The sequence below is a fragment of the Scyliorhinus canicula genome, chromosome 31 (assembly GCF_902713615.1).
Source record: "Scyliorhinus canicula chromosome 31, sScyCan1.1, whole genome shotgun sequence".
Classification (NCBI taxonomy): domain Eukaryota; kingdom Metazoa; phylum Chordata; class Chondrichthyes; order Carcharhiniformes; family Scyliorhinidae; genus Scyliorhinus; species Scyliorhinus canicula.
The window spans coordinates 743,414-763,647 of NC_052176.1; the positions used below are offsets into that span (position 1 = coordinate 743,414).

A 20,234-nucleotide genomic window follows, 5' to 3' on the forward strand; every position below is an offset into this window, starting at 1 on the left:
GAGATTCCCAGCTGGGAATGAGGTGGGAGATATCCCAGCTGGGAATGAGGTGGGAGATATCCCAGCTGGGAATGAGATGGGAGATTCCCAGCTGGGAATGAGGTGGGGGATTCCCAGCTGGGAATGAGGTGGGGGAATCCCAGCTGGGAATGAGGTGGGAGATATCCCAGCTGGGAATGAGGTGGGGGAATCCCAGCTGGGAATGAGGTGGGAGATATCCCAGCTGGGAATGAGGTGGGAGAATCCCAGCTGGGAATGAGGTGGGGGAATCCCAGCTGGGAATGAGGTGGGAGATTCCCAGCTGGGAATGAGGTGGGAGATTCCCAGCTGGGAATGAGGTGGGAGAATCCCAGCTGGGAATGAGGTGGGTGATTCCCAGCTGGGAATGAGGTGGGAGATATCCCAGCTGGGAATGAGGTTGGGGAATCCCAGCTGGGAATGAGGTGGGAGATATCCCAGCTGGGAATGAGGTGGGAGATTCCCAGCTGGGAATGAGGTGGGGGAATCCCAGCTGGGAATGAGGTGGGAGATTCCCAGCTGGGAATGAGGTGGGAGAATCCCAGCTGGGAATGAGGTGGGAGAATCCCAGCTGGGAATGAGGTGGGAGATTCCCAGCTGGGAATGAGGTGGGAGATATCCCAGCTGGGAATGAGGTGGGGGAATCCCAGCTGGGAATGAGGTGGGAGATATCCCAGCTGGGAATGAGGTGGGGGAATCCCAGCTGGGAATGAGGTGGGAGATTCCCAGCTGGGAATGAGGTGGGAGAATCCCAGCTGGGAATGAGGTGGGAGATTCCCAGCTGGGAATGAGGTCTCACTCTTGCCTCCCTCGCTGGTCGAGCTGTATTTATAAAAAACAATTCAAGACAGTGCATTCAAATTGTGAATTTATTGAATGGGAAATTCTACCATCAGTTATTTATCTGCACATATATCTCCAAGTTTGCATCTTCAGTCACAGATTCTTACTGATATTTCCAGAAAGGGAAGTCCCAGCATTATCGAGCTTCAGCAATTAGCATTCCCCAAAGTGTTTTATTAAAATCTTTTTTCCACGTAATCTGTAAAGAAAACAAACGTCATGGTTACCACTGGGGCCTACTTCCCTGGCTTTTCAACTCAAGGAGGGGAAAGCAGGCTGAGAGAGGTTGGAATCACAGAACTCCTACCGTACAGAAGGAGGCCATTCGGCCCATTGAGCTGCACCGACCCTCCAAATCAGCATTCTACCTTGGCCACCCCGTCCCTGTAATCCTACAGCCTAACCTGTACATCCCTGTACACTGAGGGGGCAATCAATCCTGGCCAACCCGCACATCTCATAATAATAATCTTTATTGTCACAAGTTGGCTGACATTAACACTGCAATGGAGTTACTGGGAAAAGCCCCTAGTCGCCACATTCCGGCGCCTGTTCGGGTACACGGAGGGAGAATTCAGAACGTCCAATTCACCCAACAGCACGTCTTTCAGGACTTGTGGGAGGAAACCGGAGCACCCGGAGGAAACCGGAGCACCCGGAGGAAACCCACGCAGACACGGAGAGAACGTGCAGACTCCGCACAGACAGTGACCCAAGCCGGGAATCGAACCCGGGACCCTGGCGCTGTGAAGCCGCAGTGCTAACCGCTGTACCGCATCCACAACCACATCAGGAACATAGAACATAGAACAGTACAGCACAGAACAGGCCCTTCGGCCCTCGATGTTGTGCCGAGCAATGATCACCCTACTCAAACCCACCCTATACCCGTAACCCAACAACCCCCCCCCCCCCACCCCCCACCCGCCCACCACCTTACTTTTTAGGACACTACGAGCAATTTAGCCTGGCCAATCCACCTAACCCGCACATCTTTGGACTGTGGGAGGAAACCGGAGCACCCGGAGGAAACCCACGCACACACGGGGAGGACGTGCAGACTCCGCACAGACAGTGACCCAGCCGGGAATCGAACCCGGGACCCTGGAGCTGTGAAGCATTTATGCTAACCACCATGCTACCGTGAGGCCGAACAAGGTGGTAAATCATACCCAACACTTCCCGAGGAAGGGGGGGGTCTCAAAATCCACACTGTCGTGGTAGGTCCACTGGTCTAACACTGGCTGCTACAGGATGCAGCTTAGATCAGAAAGCTTCTCCAGACTTTGAGGTTAGTTCAATCGGGTTTATTGAACCAGTAGCACAGTTAGCACAGTTCTCTGTGAGTTCGACTCTCTGCTAACTTAAGTGTGGTTACTCTGTCTGACTGAGCCAGACTAGCCCTTAGCCACGTGGTGGAGGTGTGATACTGTACATACACCCTTGACTGACTCTCTAGATGTTGATCAGCGGAAAGAGGCGGAGTGTGAGGGCCTCGTGTCTTTTACAGTCAGATCCCACCCCTGAGTGTCCTGCCTGCTCATTGGTCATGTCCTGTTCTCTGTGTCCATTAGCTGCTTGTCTGTATATCGTTACGTGTGTGTCACACACGATACAAATCTCCGTTTCCTGGGTGCGATGGTAGATTGTCTGTGGATTTCCAAAGGGGGTTTCCGGCCTGATCTGTAACCGAAGCATAGCCCCCCCCCCCCAGCTGAGCCCCCCCAGCTGAGCCCCCCCAGCTGAGCCCCCCCCCCCCCCCCAGCTGAGCCCCCCCCCCCCCCCCCCCCCCCCTCCCCAGCTGAGTCATCGAGACCGGCAGCAGTCACTCACCTCACCTCGCCACACAGGACACACCGGTTCGGGAAGGTGTTGCCATCCACGTCACACACCGGGATGTATTCCCTGGTACAGACTGGGGCGTTAGGGTAATCCTCGCAATGCGGCTGAAAATGTTCAACATCAACACCATTCTATCAAAAACTCTGGGTGGAAAGTTAAATTGCACAGCACCGAAAGCGGCAACAAACGGCAAAGTCACAAAGCAGCTTATCAGAGCGACTAAAAGGGGGTCTGAGAAGGAACTGGCAAAGGGCGTCACAATCAATGGAAGACATTTTAGAATTACGTGAGAAACGGTGCGAGGGGTCAAGAACAATGGGGTGAATTCTCCGCCTCCCCAGCCCAGTGTTCCTCAGCGGAGCGCCGCGGCCGGCTCCGGGATCCGCCCGTTCCTGCCTCCAGCCAACGGGATACTCATTGTGGCCACCCCACCCCTCCGGGAAACCCACGGGCAGCGCCGGGCTGCCGGCAAAACGGAGATTCCAGCAGCGGAGAATTCACCTCGTTGTCGGTGATGATGGGGAAATGGCAGACATGTCGAACAATTACTTTGCCTCAGTATTTACAGCTGAAAAGGAGGAAAACTTGCCGGAAGTCCTGGAAAAATGTATATTCCAAAGAGGACAGGGACTCAATCCAATTAACGTAATTGCAGCATCACTAACTAGGAGAGTAATGATACTAAAGAGTGACAAATCCCCAGGATCAGACGGGGCCCATCCTAGGGTGTTGATGGAAGTCGGCGAGCACATTGCAGATGCCCCAACTATAATCTTTCAGAATTCCCTGGATTCAGGAGTCATCCCTCTGGATTGGGAAATTGCATATGTCACTCCATTTTTTAAGAAGGTTGAAAGGGGGGAAAAAAGGGAATTGGTTAGCCTAACATCTGTGGCAGGGAAACAGCTGGAGTCTAAAATCAGGGATGGGGTAACGGAACACCTCGCAAAAGTCTCGATCGATCAGGAAGAGCTAGCATGGAATCGTGAAGGGTAGGCCATACCCGACACACCTTATTGAATTTTCTGAAGAGGTGGCTAAGGTAGTGGACAGGGGAATGTTGATGGATGTCATTTACATGGACTTCCAGAAGACACTTGACACAGTTCCACAGGAGAGACTGTTCACTGAGGTGGAAGCCCAGGGAGTTGAGGGCAAATGGTTAGGAAATTGGCTGAGCGACAGGTGACAGAGAGTGGGGATAATGGGTAACTACTCTGATTGGCTGGAGGTGACCAGTGATGTACCACACGGATCTGTGTTAGCTCCTCAATTATTCACATCATTCATTAATGACTTGGATGGTGGCAGAGAAAGTCAGAAACCCAAATTTGCGGATTTAGGTAGCATTGTGGACAATCTAGATGACAGCATAAAGCTGCAAGGAGATATTGACAGACGAGGTGAATGGGAAAAGTTGTGGCAGATGGAATTTAATGTAAGTCAGTGTGAGGTTGCCCATTTTGGACCAGAATAGGATAGGGCAGGGTACTTTCTAAATGGAAAGAGGATGGGTAATGTGGATGTCTAAAGAAACTTTGGGGGGGGGGGGGAGATCCTTCAAACACCAGGAACAAGTGCAGAAAATAATCGAAAAGGCGAATGGAATGCTGGCCTTTATATGCAGAGGATTGGAATATAAAGACGCAGGGGTTATGCTGCAGCTTTACAAACCCCTGGTTAGACCCCACTCAGAGTCACTGGGAGCAGTTCTGGGTGCCGCACCCTAGGAAGGATATTTTGGCCTCTGAGGGAGAGCAACCTGGGTTTACAAAAATGCTGCCTGAATTAGAGGGGTTGACTTACGAGGAGAGATTCCCCAATTGGACCTGCTTTTGCTCAAATTTGGAAGGTTTAAGGGGTGATCTGATCGAAGTCTTCAAGACATTAGCAGGGAAAGACGGGAGATAAAGATCAACTATTTCCACTGGTTGGAGATTCTGAAACTAGGCAGTACAGATGAAAAATTAGGGCCAGACCGTTCAGAAGAGACGTTGGGAAGAACTTCTTCGTTCAAAGGGTGTAAACGCCCTGAGGACAGGTAAGTTAGATTGAGTATTTGCCTGGGAATGCGCCTGGAGATGGTCTGGAGTGTTGGTGACGATGTTTCGATGTAGTTGCTGCGTTGCCAATCCTCACAGAGACGGAAGAGGAACAGGGAGTGGGTGCTCTCTCCAGGGAAATGCTGCAATGTGTAACGGGAGTCTGCACCGTCAGCGGCCTTCGGCCTCCAGCTCGATACGGGGATGGGGCAGAATCTAGGGACAAGCTCCGTATGTATCTTGGCCTCTGGCAGGTTGGGCGTGGACTGCTCCGTGTTCCTTGATAATGGCCAATGTCGGCCCTCCTTGTTCCTCAGACCTGCCTCAGAGTACCCCGGTGGCTGGCGTGCTTGTCAACAGCGGCAGGGGGAGCTCCCCCTCTCCTGACCCTGCGATCCCTTCCAGAGTCACAACCTTCTCCAGGGGGCAAGTGCCCGGAAACCACTAACCCCATTAAATCTGCTCACCCGGGTGGGTCAATGGATGGGCACCTCCCTCTGGGCCAATACACCCTTTACTGGGCCCAGCAAATTGAGTTACGTCTCCGTGACTCATTCGCTGCTGTGACTCAACCCCCCCCCCCTTCCACTGGCCGCCGCCTGGGTCAAGTAACCCAGGGTCCCCGTACAAACTCCAGGTTTGTCTTTGTTACGGCCGGCAAATTCAATTAATCGATCCACTTGAGGAAGGAGCAGTGCTCCGAAAGCTAGTGATTTGAAACAAACCTGTTGGACTTTAACCTGGTGTCAGACTTCTTAATCTGCTCAATTAAACAAGTTCAGTTGAACAAGTTCAAAGTGGTCAATAATCTGAACTTGGATGTGTCGATGGGTCTCACATTCTGCTCGCAACCACCAAAGGTGTTAGTCTTCTGCACCTTCCGTACTATCCCTCTATTGGAAATGGAAATCCTGCCCCTTGACTATTATTTTTTTTCCCCTTCGACAGACATTTAACATCCAGGCAGCTTCTGTGGTAACTTCCTTCAGCTCGGCTAGCAGCAGCTGCTGTGTGTGGGCAGGCCCCAGTATGAATTGCAGTCCTGGTCCTATGTACATGGTAGGACCCCGATTTGAATTTGAAATGGGTTGTGGCACCAGGATTGGGTGGGAACGCCAGCCTCCCAGTGAGAGGCCCGGCGATGGATTCCACAGGAACAAGGTGGCATGACAGCACCCCCCCTCCCAGGGTCTCCGAGGCACTAATACTCATTCCCCTCAAGTGGGAGGCCTCAAAGGCACAGCAGCTCAAAGCAGTACAGGCAGCACGGCAGCACAGTGGTTAGCACTGTGGCTTCACAGTGCCAGGGTCCCAGGTTCGATTCCCCACTGGGGTCACTGTCTGTGCGGAGCACGTTCTCCCCGTGTCTGCGTGGGTTTCCTCCGGGTGCTCCGGTTTCCTCCCACAGTCCAAAGATGTGCGGGTTAGGTGGATTGGCCGTGATCAATTGCCCTTAGTGTCCAAAACAAAAAGGTGAGGAGGGGTTATTGGGTTATGGGGATAGGGTGGAAGTGAGGACTTAAGTGGGTCGGTGCAGACTCAATGGGCCGAATGGCCTCCTTCTGCACTGTGTGTTCTATGTTCTTTCCCCATCCTCACATCTGGATCGTCGTGGGAAAGCTGGTTTCCTCACTCTGGGGCTGAGTAAATTGGTAACTTTAGTAAACTTTAACACCCAAATGTGTAATTGCTGAATGAACGTCCTGTCACACCCCCCCCCCCCCCCTCCCCCCCCCCCCCCCCCCCCCCCCCCCCACCTTCTGTTGGGCCCTCTCCTGATGTGGTGATGTCCTGCACTCAGCCGTACCAGCCTCCCCAAACAGGCGCCGGAATGTGGCGACTAGGGGCTTTTCACAGTAACTTAATTGAAGCCTACTCGTGACAATAAGCCATTTTCATTTTCACATTCTAGACGGCATCGCAATTAAATTTGACTGGTAGGAAACTTGAGCATTGAAGAACCGGCAAAAATAAAACAATCCTTGAATAACAGCGCCCCCCCCCCCCCCCCCCCCAACCCGGCCGCCCCCACCCCCACCCCCTCCCATAATGTTTGCTCCTGAAATGATTGAATTGGGAGCCACACTCTGAGGGTAAGAACGGACAACCCCCCCCCTCCCATTCCAGAGAAAACATCCCGATCACAGGCAGAAAGGAAATATTCGCTCCGTGACTAGGGCGATCACCAAGAGATATTCCCAGTGGGTTTTCCCCCCTCGGCTCCAGTCAGCTTGGACCTGGGACCTGCAGGTCCGTGAGTACCGATGCCAGTCTGTGCATTTCCCACACTGGCCGTGATGTGGAGACGGCAAAGAGAACTCGACAACCACAAGCAAGATTAAAGTTAGACCTTCACCTGGTTTTTGTGGGAATGTTGAATCTTGGCCAGATCTGAAACGGGAAAACAGGGAGATGGTTAAAAGGTCTCGGCATTCAGAATCCCAATGTGCGGATAATCCCGGACAATGTTTACTTGGGAGTTCAACTTGAGAGAAACACCAAGTAAGTAAAGATGAAACAAGAAACGTTTCTCCGTCCCTTCCCCCCCCCCCCCCCCACCCCCCCGACACATTCCCAAGGCCCCATCCATGCCAAGCCATGATTCCTGTGCTGATCCAGATCTCCCCATGGCCCCTATACCCCTCTGCCAATCTATTCCCCCCCCCACCACCACCCAACCCCTATGACTCCCATATTCCCTGCGCAATTTAACATCCCTTTACCACCCCCATGGCCCCCATACCCCTTTAGGCCAACCCATGGCCCTCCACCCACCTCCATTGCCCCATACAACCTACCCTACCCATCCACCACACTTTGCCTTCACCCCCTCAAACTCACTTAGTCACCTTGCACAGTTCTGTGACAGCTTTGACCCTTCCTGGATAACACTGACAGCTGGAGAGCTCCCGGACAGTTCTTTGGCAGCTGGACAGTTCCTTGACAGCTGGACAGCTCCAGGACAGCTCAACAGCTCAAATAACTTGGTGCGCAAAATGTGTACGTTTCATGTTCACGTTCAACAATCCCAAGGGGTGCCTTATATTCCCCCAAATGGTGCCTTACCCCCTCCAAAGGCGCCTCGGGACCCCATCCAAAGGATACTCTATTTCTTCAAAAGCACCCCCTGATCATCCAGGCGACTCTGCCAAGTTCAGATCTCCTACCTGTTCTAAGCTTCACATCCCGGACTCCACATTGCTGCTCTTCAGCTGGTGACCTGAATAGCTTCAGCCAATCACGCAAGCGTATACCCCCACCCAACCCCGCCCTCCCCCACGGAGATGGGAAATGCCAGGTTCCGGGGCACGGGCTCAACAATTTCAGCCATGATCTTATTGAATAGCGGAGCAGGCTTGAGGGGGCAGATGGCCGACTCCTGCTCCTAGTTCTTATGTTCCGAGTCATGGCAAAAAGTGCTGACCAATCAGGGTGATATAACGGAGCAATGAGGAGATCTCAATGGGAACAGTATCGCTCACCCCACCCCAGGACCTGGTGTAACACCTGAACACAGTTCTGGACTGTGCATGGTTCACGGCCTGCGCCTCTGAGGGATGGAATACATCTCCCAATTAGCACAGGAAATGCGGCCATAACAAAGAATGTCGCTCACCGACAGTTGCAAGAACCACAGACATTGCGACGAGAGTGACTCGGCCGATCCTCATCGTGAAGCTGCAGGACAGGAGGCAGGCGGTTCAGCGCGTTTACACAGTGGCATCGACACAGTATTCCTCTCTGTAACCTCGTGAGTCATGTTCTGAAAATGATTTTGCAAAAAAAAAGGTGACAAAGGGTTGTTTTTGAAAGGACAATTTGGTGAAAGAGCGATGCGTTCGCAGAGAACCCTATTCAACTCTCTGGCAGCCTGCACAGGAAGATCCCACGCGGGGACTCCACCACAATCAACGTCACAGAACAGAGAGAAATACAAGTGAGCTGCAATCTGACTCGCCACACTCAAATCCCACTCCAAAGATACGGTGCAGGAAATCACCCACATCTCACTGACTGGGTACACACCCTCCACATCTCACTGACTGGGTACACCCTCCCCACATCTCACTGACTGGGTACACCCCCCGCCCCCCCCCCCCACATCTCACTGACTGGGTACACCCCCCCCCCCACATCTCACTGACTGGGTACACCACCCCCCCCCCCCACATCTCACTGACTGGGTACACCCCCCCCCACATCTCACTGACTGGGTACACCCCCCCCCCCCCACATCTCACTGACTGGGTACATCCCCCCCCCCCACATCTCACTGACTGGGTACACCCCCCCCCCACACATCTCACTGACTGGGTACACACCCCCCCCCCCCCACCTCTCACTGACTGGGTACACCCCCCCCCCCCACATCTCACTGACTGGGTACACCCCCCCCCCCCACATCTCACTGACTGGGTACACCCCCCCCCCCCACATCTCGCTGACTGGGTACACCCCCCCCCCACATCTCACTGACTGGGTACACCCCCCCCCACATCTCACTGACTGGGTACACCCCCCCCCCCCCACATCTCACTGACTGGGTACACCCCCCCCCCCCCCCCCACATCTCACTCACTGGGTACACACCCCCCACATCTCACTGACTGGGTACACACCCCCCACGTCTCACTGACTGGGTACACCCCCCCCCCCCCACATCACACTGACTGGGTACACCCCCCCCCCCACATCTCACTGACTGGGTACACCCCCCCCCCACATCTCACTGACTGGGTACACCCCCCCCCCACATCTCGCTGACTGGGTACACCCCCCCCCCACATCTCACTGACTGGGTACACCCCCCCCCCCACATCTCACTGACTGGGTACACCCCCCCCCCCCACATCTCACTGACTGGGTACACCCCCCCCCCCCACATCTCACTGACTGGGTACACCCCCCCCACATCTCACTGACTGGGTACACCCCCCCCCACATCTCACTGACTGGGTACACACCCCCCCCCACATCTCACTGACTGGGTACAACCCCCCCCCCCCCCCCACATCTCACTGACTGGGTACACCCCCCCCCACATCTCACTGACTGGGTACACCCCCCCCCCCCCACATCTCACTGACTGGGTACACCCCCCCCCCACACATCTCACTGACTGGGTACACACCCCCCCCCCCCCACATCTCACTGACTGGGTACACCCCCCCCCCCACATCTCACTGACTGGGTACCCCCCCCCCCCACATCTCACTGACTGGGTACCCCCCCCCACCCACATCTCACTGACTGGGTAGCCCCCCCCCCCACATCTCACTGACTGGGTACACCCCCCCCCACATCTCACTGACTGGGTACACCCCCCCCCCCACATCTCACTGACTGGGTATACCCCCCCCCCCCCCACATCTCACTGACTGGGTACACCCCCCCCCCCACATCTCATTGACTGGGTACACCCCCCCCCCCACATCTCTGACTGGGTATACCCCCCCCCACATCTCACTGACTGGGTACACCCCCCCCCCACATCTCTGACTGGGTATACCCCCCCCACATCTCACTGACTGGGTACACCCCCCCCCCCCCCACATCTCACTGACTGGGTATACCCCCCCCCCCCACATCTCACTGACTGGGTACACCCCCCCCCCCCACATCTCACTGACTGGGTACACCCCCCCACATCTCACTGACTGGGTACACCCCCCCTCCCACATCTCACTGACTGGGTACACCCCCCCCCCAATCTCACTGACTGGGTACCCCCCCCCCCCCACATCTCACTGACTGGGTACACCCCCCCCCCCCCCACATCTCACTGACTGGGTACACCCCCCCCCCCCACACATCTCACTGACTGGGTACACACCCCCCCTCCCACATCTCATTGACTGTGTACACACCCCCCCCCCCACATCTCACTGACTGGGTACACCCCCCCACATCTCACTGACTGGGTACACCCCCCACATCTCACTGACTGGGTACACCCCCCCCCCACATCTCACTGACTGGGTACACACCCCCCACATCTCACTGACTGGGTACACCCCCCCCACATCTCACTGACTGGGTACACCCCCCCCACATCTCACTGACTGGGTACACCCCCCCCCCCCCCACATCTCACTGACTGGGTACCCCCCCCCCCCCCCACATCTCACTGACTGGGTACACACCCCCCACATCTCACTGACTGGGTACACCCCCCCCCCCCCACATCTCACTGACTGGGTACACACCCCCCACATCTCACTGACTGGGTACACACCCCCCCCCCCCCCACATCTCACTGACTGGGTACACCCCCCCCCCCCCACATCTCACTGACTGGGTACACCCCCCCCCCACATCTCACTGACTGGGTACACCCCCCCCCCACATCTCACTGACTGGGTACACCCCCCCCCCCCCCCCACATCTCACTGACTGGGTACACCCCCCCCCCACATCTCACTGACTGGGTACACCCCCCCCCCCCACATCTCACTGACTGGGTACACCCCCCCCCCACACATCTCACTGACTGGGTACACACCCCCCCCCCCCACATCTCACTGACTGGGTACACCCCCCCCCCCACATCTCACTGACTGGGTACACCCCCCCCCCACATCTCACTGACTGGGTACCCCCCCCCACCCACATCTCACTGACTGGGTACCCCCCCCCCCCACATCTCACTGACTGGGTACACCCCCCCCACATCTCACTGACTGGGTACACCCCCCCCCCCACATCTCACTGACTGGGTATACCCCCCCCCCCCCACATCTCACTGACTGGGTACACCCCCCCCCCACATCTCATTGACTGGGTACACCCCCCCCCCACATCTCTGACTGGGTATACCCCCCCCCACATCTCACTGACTGGGTACACCCCCCCCCCCACATCTCTGACTGGGTATACCCCCCCCACATCTCACTGACTGGGTACACCCCCCCCCCCCCCACATCTCACTGACTGGGTACACCCCCCCCCCACATCTCACTGACTGGGTATACCCCCCCCCCCCACATCTCACTGACTGGGTACACCCCCCCCCCACATCTCACTGACTGGGTACACCCCCCCACATCTCACTGACTGGGTACACCCCCCCCCCCCCCACATCTCACTGACTGGGTACACCCCCCCCCCCAATCTCACTGACTGGGTACACCCCCCCCCACATCTCACTGACTGGGTACACCCCCCCCCCCCCCACATCTCACTGACTGGGTACACCCCCCCCCCACACATCTCACTGACTGGGTACACACCCCCCCTCCCACATCTCATTGACTGTGTACACACCCCCCCCCCCACATCTCACTGACTGGGTACACCCCCCCACATCTCACTGACTGGGTACACCCCCCACATCTCACTGACTGGGTACACCCCCCCCCACATCTCACTGACTGGGTACACACCCCCCACATCTCACTGACTGGGTACACCCCCCCCACATCTCACTGACTGGGTACACACCCCCCACATCTCACTGACTGGGTACACCCCCCCCCCCCACATCTCACTGACTGGGTACACACCCCCCACATCTCACTGACTGGGTACACACCCCCCCCCCCCCACATCTCACTGACTGGGTACACCCCCCACATCTCACTGACTGGGTACACCCCCCCCCCCCCACATCTCACTGACTGGGTACACACCCCCCCCCCCCACATCTCACTGACTGGGTACACCCCCCACATCTCACTGACTGGGTACACCCTCCCCACATCTCACTGACTGGGTACACCCCCCCCCCCACATCTCACTGACTGGGTACACACCCCCCACATCTCACTGACTGGGTACACACCCCCCCCCCCACATCTCACTGACTGGGTACACCCCCCACATCTCACTGACTGGGTACAGGTCCCCACATCTCGATGTCTCCCTACAGGATATCACCATCATCCTCAGTACAGCATGTTGACAATAAAGTGGGAGAAAGGGGTAGAGAGAGAAAGACTAGCCCCCACTCAGGGACGATGGAGGGAACCACAGGAAGTGGGTGAAATCCTTCATGAAAACTTTGCATCGGTATTCACCAGGGAGAAGGACAGGGCGGATGTTGAGGTCAGGGATGGGTGTGTGAAAGCTCTTCTGAACATCAATATATCAAAGGAGGAAGTGTTGAGTATCTAAATTGCATTAAGGTAGACAAGTCCCCAGGGCCGGATGGGATCTAGCCCAGGATACTGCGGGAGGCAAGGGGAGAAATAGCTGGGGCCTTAACAGATATCTTCACATCCTCTTTGACCACAGGCGGGGTTCCAGAGGACTGTTGTTCCCTTGTTTAAGAAAGGAAGCCGGGATAATCCAGCAAATTATAGGCCAGTGAGCCTGACATCAGTGATGGGGAATCGTTTGGAAATGATACGGAGAGACAGGATATATGGACATTTGGAGGAAAATGGACCAGTTAGTGACAGGCAGCATGGTTTTCTGGGAAAGGTCATGTCTCACCAACTTGATTGAGTTTTTTGAAGAGGGGACAAAGAAAATTGATGAGGGAAGGGCTGTGGATGTAGTTTATATGGACTTTAATAAAGCGTTTGACAAGGTCCCACATGGCAGACTGGTACAAAAACTAAAATCACATGGGATTCGAGTGGGCTGGCTAGATGGATACAGAACTGGCTTGGTTACAGAAGACAGAGAGTAGCGGTGGAAGGATGTTTTTCTGAATGGAGATCTGTAGCTAGTGGTGTTCCGTAGGGATCAGTGCTGGGACCTCTGTTGTTGCAGTCTGTATAAATGATCTGGAGGAAAATTTGGGTGGTCTGATTAGTAGGTTTGTGGATGACACGAGGATTGGTGGAGTTGCTGATAGTGCCGAGGATTGTCAGAGGATACAACGGGATATAGATAGACTGGAGACCTGGGCACAGAAATGGCAACTGGAGTTTAATCCGGACAAATGCGAGGTGATGCATTTTGGAGGATCAAATCTAGGTATGAATTATATTGTAAATGGCAGAACCCTCAGGAACATCAACATACAGAGGGATCTGGGTGTGCAGGTCCACAGTTCCTTAAAAGTGGCAACACGTGGCCAAGGTGATTAAGAAGGTATAGGGCGTGCTTGCCTTCATCAGCCAGGGCATTGAGTACAGTTGGGAAGTCCTGAATGAACTGTACACAGTTCTAAACAACTACGAAACAGAACACCCGGAGGCCTTGTTCATCGTGGCCGGAGGCTTCAACAAGGCCAACCTCAAGAGTGTACTGCCAAAATTCCACCAGCACATCTCCTGTCCCACCAGGGGCGACAACACTCTTGACCACTGCTATTCAAAAATCAAGGGCGCCTACCGTTCCATCCCTCGACCGCACTTTGGGAAATCAGACCATAAGACTGTGCTCCTTCTCCCGGCTTACAAGCAGAAACTCAAGCGGGAGAATCCAGCTAAGAAGGTTGTGCAGTGCTGGTCCGAGGAGACAGAAGAGCTCTTATGTGACTGCTTGGAGACAGTGGACTGGTCCATATTTAAGAACTCAGCGACTAACTTAAATGAGTATGTCACCACCGTCACAGACTTCATCAGCAAATGTGTGGACGACTGCGTGCCAAAGAAAGCAGTACGTACGTTCCCCAACCGGAAACCATGGCTCAACCGCGAGATTGACTCCCTACTGAAGGACAGATCTGAGGCGTTCAAGGCAGACGACCCTGTCCGATACAAGAAATCCAGGTACGACCTCCGCAAAGCCATCCGAGATGCCAAGAGAGAATATCAAACTAAGCTAGAGTCACAGACAGACTCTCGGCGGTTGTGGCAAGGACTAAACAACATAACCGGCTACAAAGCCGCAGTGGAAAGTGAAGTGCGTCGAGAGGCTGATCATGAAGCGCATCACCTCCATACTCCCGGAACACCTTGACCCACTTCAATTCGCATACCGTCGCAACCGGTCCACATCAGACGCCATTTCCCTGGCCCTGCACTCATCCCTAGAGCATCTCGACAACAAGGACTCCTGCATCAGACTCCTATTTATTGACTACAGCTCCGCCTTCAACACCATAATCCCAGCCAAGCTCATATCAAAGCTCCAAAACCTAGGACTTGGCTCTCCACTCTGCAACTGGATCCTTGACTTTCTGACCCTCAGACCACAGTCAGTAAGAATGAACAACACCTCCTCCACAATAGTCCTCAATACCGGGGCCCCGCAAGGCTGCATACTTAGCCCCCTACTCTACTCCCTGTACACACACGACTGTGTGGCAAAACTTGGTTCCATCTCCATCTACAAGTTTGCTGACGATACGACCATAGTGGGCCGGATCTCGAATAACGACGTGTCAGAATACAGGAGGGAGATAGAGAACCTAGTGGAGTGGTGCAACGACAACAATCTCTCCCTCAATGCCAGCAAAACTAAAGAGCTGGTCATTGACTTCAGGAAGCAAAGTACTGTACACACCCCTGTCAGCATCAACGGGGCCGAGGTGGAGATGGTTAGCAGTTTCAAATTACTAGGGGTGCACATCTCCAAAAATCTATCCTGGTCCACTCACGTCGACGCTATCACCAAGAAAGCACAACAGCGCCTATACTTCCTCAGGAAACTAAGGAAATTCGGCATGTCCACATTAACTCTTACCAACTTTTACAGATGCACCATAGAAAGCATCCTATCGGGCTGCATCACAGCCTGGTATGGCAACTGCTCGGCCCAGGACCGCAAGGAACTTCAGAGAGTCGTGAACACCGCCCAGTCAATCACACAAACCTGCCTCCCATCCATGGACTCCATCTACACCTCCCGCTGCCGGGGGAAACCGGGCAGCATAATCAAGGATCCCTCCCACCCGGCTTACTCACTCTTCCAACTTCTTCCATCGGGCAGGAGATACAGAAGTCTGAGAACACGCACGAACAGACTCAAAAACAGCTTCTTCCCCACTGTCACCAGACTCCTAAATGACCCTGTTATGCACTGACCTCATTAACACTACACCCTGTCTGCTTCACCCAATGCCGGTGCTGACGTAGTTACATTGTGTACCTTGTGTTGCCCTATTATGTATTTTCTTTTATTCCCTTTTCTTCCCACGTACTGAATGATCTGTTGAGCTGCTCGCAGAAAAATACTTTTCACTGTACCTCGGTACACGTGACAATGAACAAATCCTTTTTTAAAAAAAATTACCCTGCACATCTTTGGGGTGAAACCCACGCAGACACGGGGAGAATGTGCAAACTCCACACGGACAGTGACCCAGGGCCGGGATCGAATCTGGGGCTTCGGCGCCATGAGGCAGCAGGGCTAACCCACTGTGCCACCGTGTTGCCCATAATAAACAAATCCAATCCAATCCAAGTCATGTTGCAGCTGTATAAAACCTTGGTTAGGCTGCATTTGGAGTATTGCTGCAGTTCTGGTCACCACATTATCAGAAGGATGCGGAAGCTTTGGAAACAGTGCAAAGAAGGTTCACCGGGAAGTTGCCGGGTCTCCAGGGTGTTGGCTGTGGGGAGCGGTTGAATAAACTCGGGATTGTTTTCACTGGAAAGACCGAGGGGGAGACCTGATAGAGGCCTACAAAATTCTGAGAGGCACAGACAGGGTGGATAGTCAGAGGCTTTTTCCCAGGGGTGGAAGTGTTAATTACACAGGGGCACAGGCTCAAGGTGAGAGGGGGAAAGTTTAAGGGAGATGTACGGGGTAAGATTTTCACGCCGAGGGTGGTGGGTGCCTGGAACGCGCTGCCTGAGGATGTGGTGGAAGCAGCACATTAGCAACATTTCAGAGGCATCTGGATGGGTCCATGAATAAGGAGGAAATAGAGGGATACGGACTGAGGAAGGGCAGAAGGGTTTGTTTTTAGTTGGGGCAGCATGGTTGGCAAAGGCTTGGAGGGCCGAAGGGCCTGTTCCTGCACTGTACTTGTCAATGTTCTTTGTTCTTTGTTCCCACCAAGTGGCAGGACGTCCCAGTTTGGAATCTCAAACCCAGCCTCTGTCAAAGGGGGGATCAAAGGCCCGGCTGACACTCCGTCAAGGCGGCGAATGATAAAGAAGGCCCATCATCGCTCTCTCCAGGGACCCACTGGGGATGGTCACTGAATGGTTACGTCCAAAGAAGGGATTTAAAAGTTCAGCATTGGGACCAATGAGGCTCCCTCCGTTCTCTGTGCACACAGAGGGGACGTGTCTGCCAATCCAGCTGGGGCTCCCTCTGTGCACACAGAGGGGACGTGTCTGCCAATCCAGCTGGGGCTCCCTCTGTGCACACAGAGGGGACGTGTCTGCCAATCCAGCTGGGGCTCCCTCTGTGCACACAGAGGGGACGTGTCTGCTAATCCAGCTGGGGCTCCCTCTGTGCACACAGAGGGGACGTGTCTGCCCATCCAGCTGGGGCTCCCTCTGTGCACACAGAGGGGACGTGTCTGCCAATCCAGCTGGGGCTCCCTCTGTGCACACAGAGGGTCTGCCAATCCAGCTGGGGCTCCCTCTGTGCACACAGAGGGGACGTGTCTGCCAATCCAGCTGGGGCTCCCTCTGTGCACACAGAGGGGACGTGTCTGCCAATCCAGCTGGGGCTCCCTCTGTGCACACAGAGGGGACGTGTCTGCCCATCCAGCTGGGGCTCCCTCTGTGCACACAGAGGGGACGTGTCTGCCAATCCAGCTGGGGCTCCCTCTGTGCACACAGAGGGTCTGCCAATCCAGCTGGGGCTCCCTCTGTGCACACAGAGGGGACGTGTCTGCCCATCCAGCTGGGGCTCCCTCTGTGCACACAGAGGGGACGTGTCTGCCAATCCAGCTGGGGCTCCCTCTGTGCACACAGAGGGTACGTGTCTGCCAATCCAGCTGGGGCTCCCTCTGTGCACACAGAGGGGACCTGTCTGCCAATCCAGCTGGGGCTCCCTCTGTGCACACAGAGGGGACGTGTCTGCCTACCCAGCTGGGGCTCCCTCTGTGCACACAGAGAGGACGTGCCTGCCAATCCAGCTGGGGCTCGCTCTGTGCACACAGAGGGGACGTGTCTGCCAATCCAGCTGGGGCTCCCTCTGTGCACACAGAGGGGACGTGTCTGCCAATCCAGCTGGGGCTCCCTCTGTGCACACAGAGGGGACGTGCCTGCCAATCCAGCTGGGGCTCCCTCTGTGCACACAGAGGGGACGTGTCTGCCTATCCAGCTGGGGCTCGCTCTGTGCACACAGAGGGGACGTGTCTGCCCATCCAGCTGGGGCTCCCTCTGTGCACACAGAGGGGACCTGTCTGCCAATCCAGCTGGGGCTCCCTCTGTGCACACAGAGGGGACGTGTCTGCCCATCCAGCTGGGGCTCCCTCTGTGCACACAGAGGGGACGTGTCTGCCAATCCAGCTGGGGCTCCCTCTGTGCACACAGAGGGGACGTGTCTGCCAATCCAGCTGGGGCTCCCTCTGTGCACACAGAGGGGACGTGTCTGCCTATCCAGCTGGGGCTCCCTCTGTGCACACAGAGGGGACGTGTCTGCCAATCCAGCTGGGGCTCCCTCTGTGCACACAGAGGGGACGTGTCTGCCCATCCAGCTGGGGCTCCCTCTGTGCACACAGAGGGGACGTGTCTGCCTATCCAGCTGGGGCTCCCTCTGTGCACACAGAGGGTACGTGTCTGCCTATCCAGCTGGGGCTCGCTCTGTGCACACAGAGGGGACGTGTCTGCCTATCCAGCTGGGGCTCGCTCTGTGCACACAGAGGGGACGTGTCTGCCTATCCAGCTGGGGCTCGCTCTGTGCACACAGAGGGGACGTGTCTGCCTATCCAGCTGGGGCTCCCTCTGTGCACACAGAGGGGACGTGTCTGCCTATCCAGCTGGGGCTCCCTCTGTGCACACAGAGGGGACGTGTCTGCCAATCCAGCTGGGGCTCCCTCTGTGCACACAGAGGGGACGTGTCTGCCAATCCAGCTGGGGCTCCCTCTGTGCACACAGAGGGGACGTGGCTGCCTCTCCAGCTGGGGCTCCCTCTGTGCACACAGAGGGGACGTGTCTGCCTATCCAGCTGGGGCTCCCTCTGTGCACACAGAGGGGACGTGTCTGCCAATCCAGCTGGGGCTCGCTCTGTGCACACAGAGGGGACGTGTCTGCCAATCCAGCTGGGGCTCCCTCTGTGCACACAGAGGGGACGTGTCTGCCTATCCAGCTGGGGCTCCCTCTGTGCACACAGAGGGGACGTGTCTGCCTATCCAGCTGGGGCTCCCTCTGTGCACACAGAGGGGACGTGCCTGCCAATCCAGCTGGGGCTCCCTCTGTGCACACAGAGGGGACGTGTCTGCCTATCCAGCTGGGGCTCGCTCTGTGCACACAGAGGGGACGTGTCTGCCCATCCAGCTGGGGCTCCCTCTGTGCACACAGAGGGGACCTGTCTGCCAATCCAGCTGGGGCTCCCTCTGTGCACACAGAGGGGACGTGTCTGCCCATCCAGCTGGGGCTCCCTCTGTGCACACAGAGGGGACGTGTCTGCCAATCCAGCTGGGGCTCCCTCTGTGCACACAGAGGGGACGTGTCTGCCAATCCAGCTGGGGCTCCCTCTGTGCACACAGAGGGGACGTGTCTGCCTATCCAGCTGGGGCTCCCTCTGTGCACACAGAGGGGACGTGTCTGCCAATCCAGCTGGGGCTCCCTCTGTGCACACAGAGGGGACGTGTCTGCCCATCCAGCTGGGGCTCCCTCTGTGCACACAGAGGGGACGTGTCTGCCTATCCAGCTGGGGCTCGCTCTGTGCACACAGAGGGGACGTGTCTGCCTATCCAGCTGGGGCTCGCTCTGTGCACACAGAGGGGACGTGCCTGCCTATCCAGCTGGGGCTCCCTCTGTGCACACAGAGGGGATGTGTCTGCCTATCCAGCTGGGGCTCGCTCTGTGCACACAGAGGGGACGTGTCTGCCTATCCAGCTGGGGCTCCCTCTGTGCACACAGAGGGGACGTGTCTGCCAATCCAGCTGGGGCTCCCTCTGTGCACACAGAGGGGACGTGTCTGCCCATCCAGCTGGGGCTCCCTCTGTGCACACAGAGGGGACGTGTCTGCCTATCCAGCTGGGGCTCGCTCTGTGCACACAGAGGGGACGTGTCTGCCTATCCAGCTGGGGCTCGCTCTGTGCACACAGAGGGGACGTGCCTGCCTATCCAGCTGGGGCTCCCTCTGTGCACACAGAGGGGACGTGTCTGCCTATCCAGCTGGAAGCCAGGCCTGCCGAGGCTGTTAGAGAATTCTGTAAAAAATGGTCAATGCTTAACATTCTAACTGCAAACCCTTAGTAATTACTCCAGTGAGACGATAATGCTACAGGCTGGGCCGACACAGCTGTACATCGCGGAAGAACAAGGGCGAGAGAACCTCCCAACGTTCTGTTGTTAGAGATTTGGGGGCATCTTAGAATCCGGAGCCAGGACAATAGTGATGTAACAGAGCAGGAAACGGCAGTGTGGGGGGTGGTGGTGGGGGCGGGGGAGGGGCCCAGGGGGTGGTGAGGGGGGAGCCCAGGGGGTGGTGAGGGGGGAGCCCAGGGGGTGGTGAGGGGAGGTT

At 56.0% G+C, this 20,234-nt stretch overlaps 1 protein-coding gene across 1 annotated transcript; it reads right to left on the minus strand.

Moving 5' to 3' along the window:
- Window positions 1-869: 869 nt before the first annotated feature.
- LOC119958802 (ovomucoid-like) lies at window positions 870-20,067 on the minus strand. The gene is made up of 5 exons (XM_038787305.1): window positions 19,974-20,067; window positions 8,362-8,508; window positions 7,102-7,136; window positions 2,695-2,807; window positions 870-1,060 (listed from the first exon to the last, which is right to left on the minus strand). Exons 2-5 carry the CDS (start codon window positions 8,414-8,416, stop codon window positions 1,015-1,017), a joined length of 249 nt encoding a protein of 82 aa, XP_038643233.1. The 5' UTR covers window positions 8,417-8,508; window positions 19,974-20,067; the 3' UTR covers window positions 870-1,014.
- Between the last annotated feature and the right edge of the window lie 167 nt (window positions 20,068-20,234).

What these genes read in the sequence shown, in the direction of transcription:
- LOC119958802 (XM_038787305.1), bottom strand. Translation starts at nt 8,416, where the DNA reads ATGAGGATCGGCCGAGTCACTCTCGTCGCAATGTCTGTGGTTCTTGCA. An exon ending in TGTGGTTCTTGCAACTGTCG is followed by an intron (nt 7,137 to 8,361) that starts GTGAGCGACATT and finishes TTCCCGTTTCAG; the next exon opens with ATCTGGCCAAGATTCAACAT. An exon ending in AACATTCCCACAAAAACCAG is followed by an intron (nt 2,808 to 7,101) that starts GTGAAGGTCTAA and finishes GAACATTTTCAG; the next exon opens with CCGCATTGCGAGGATTACCC.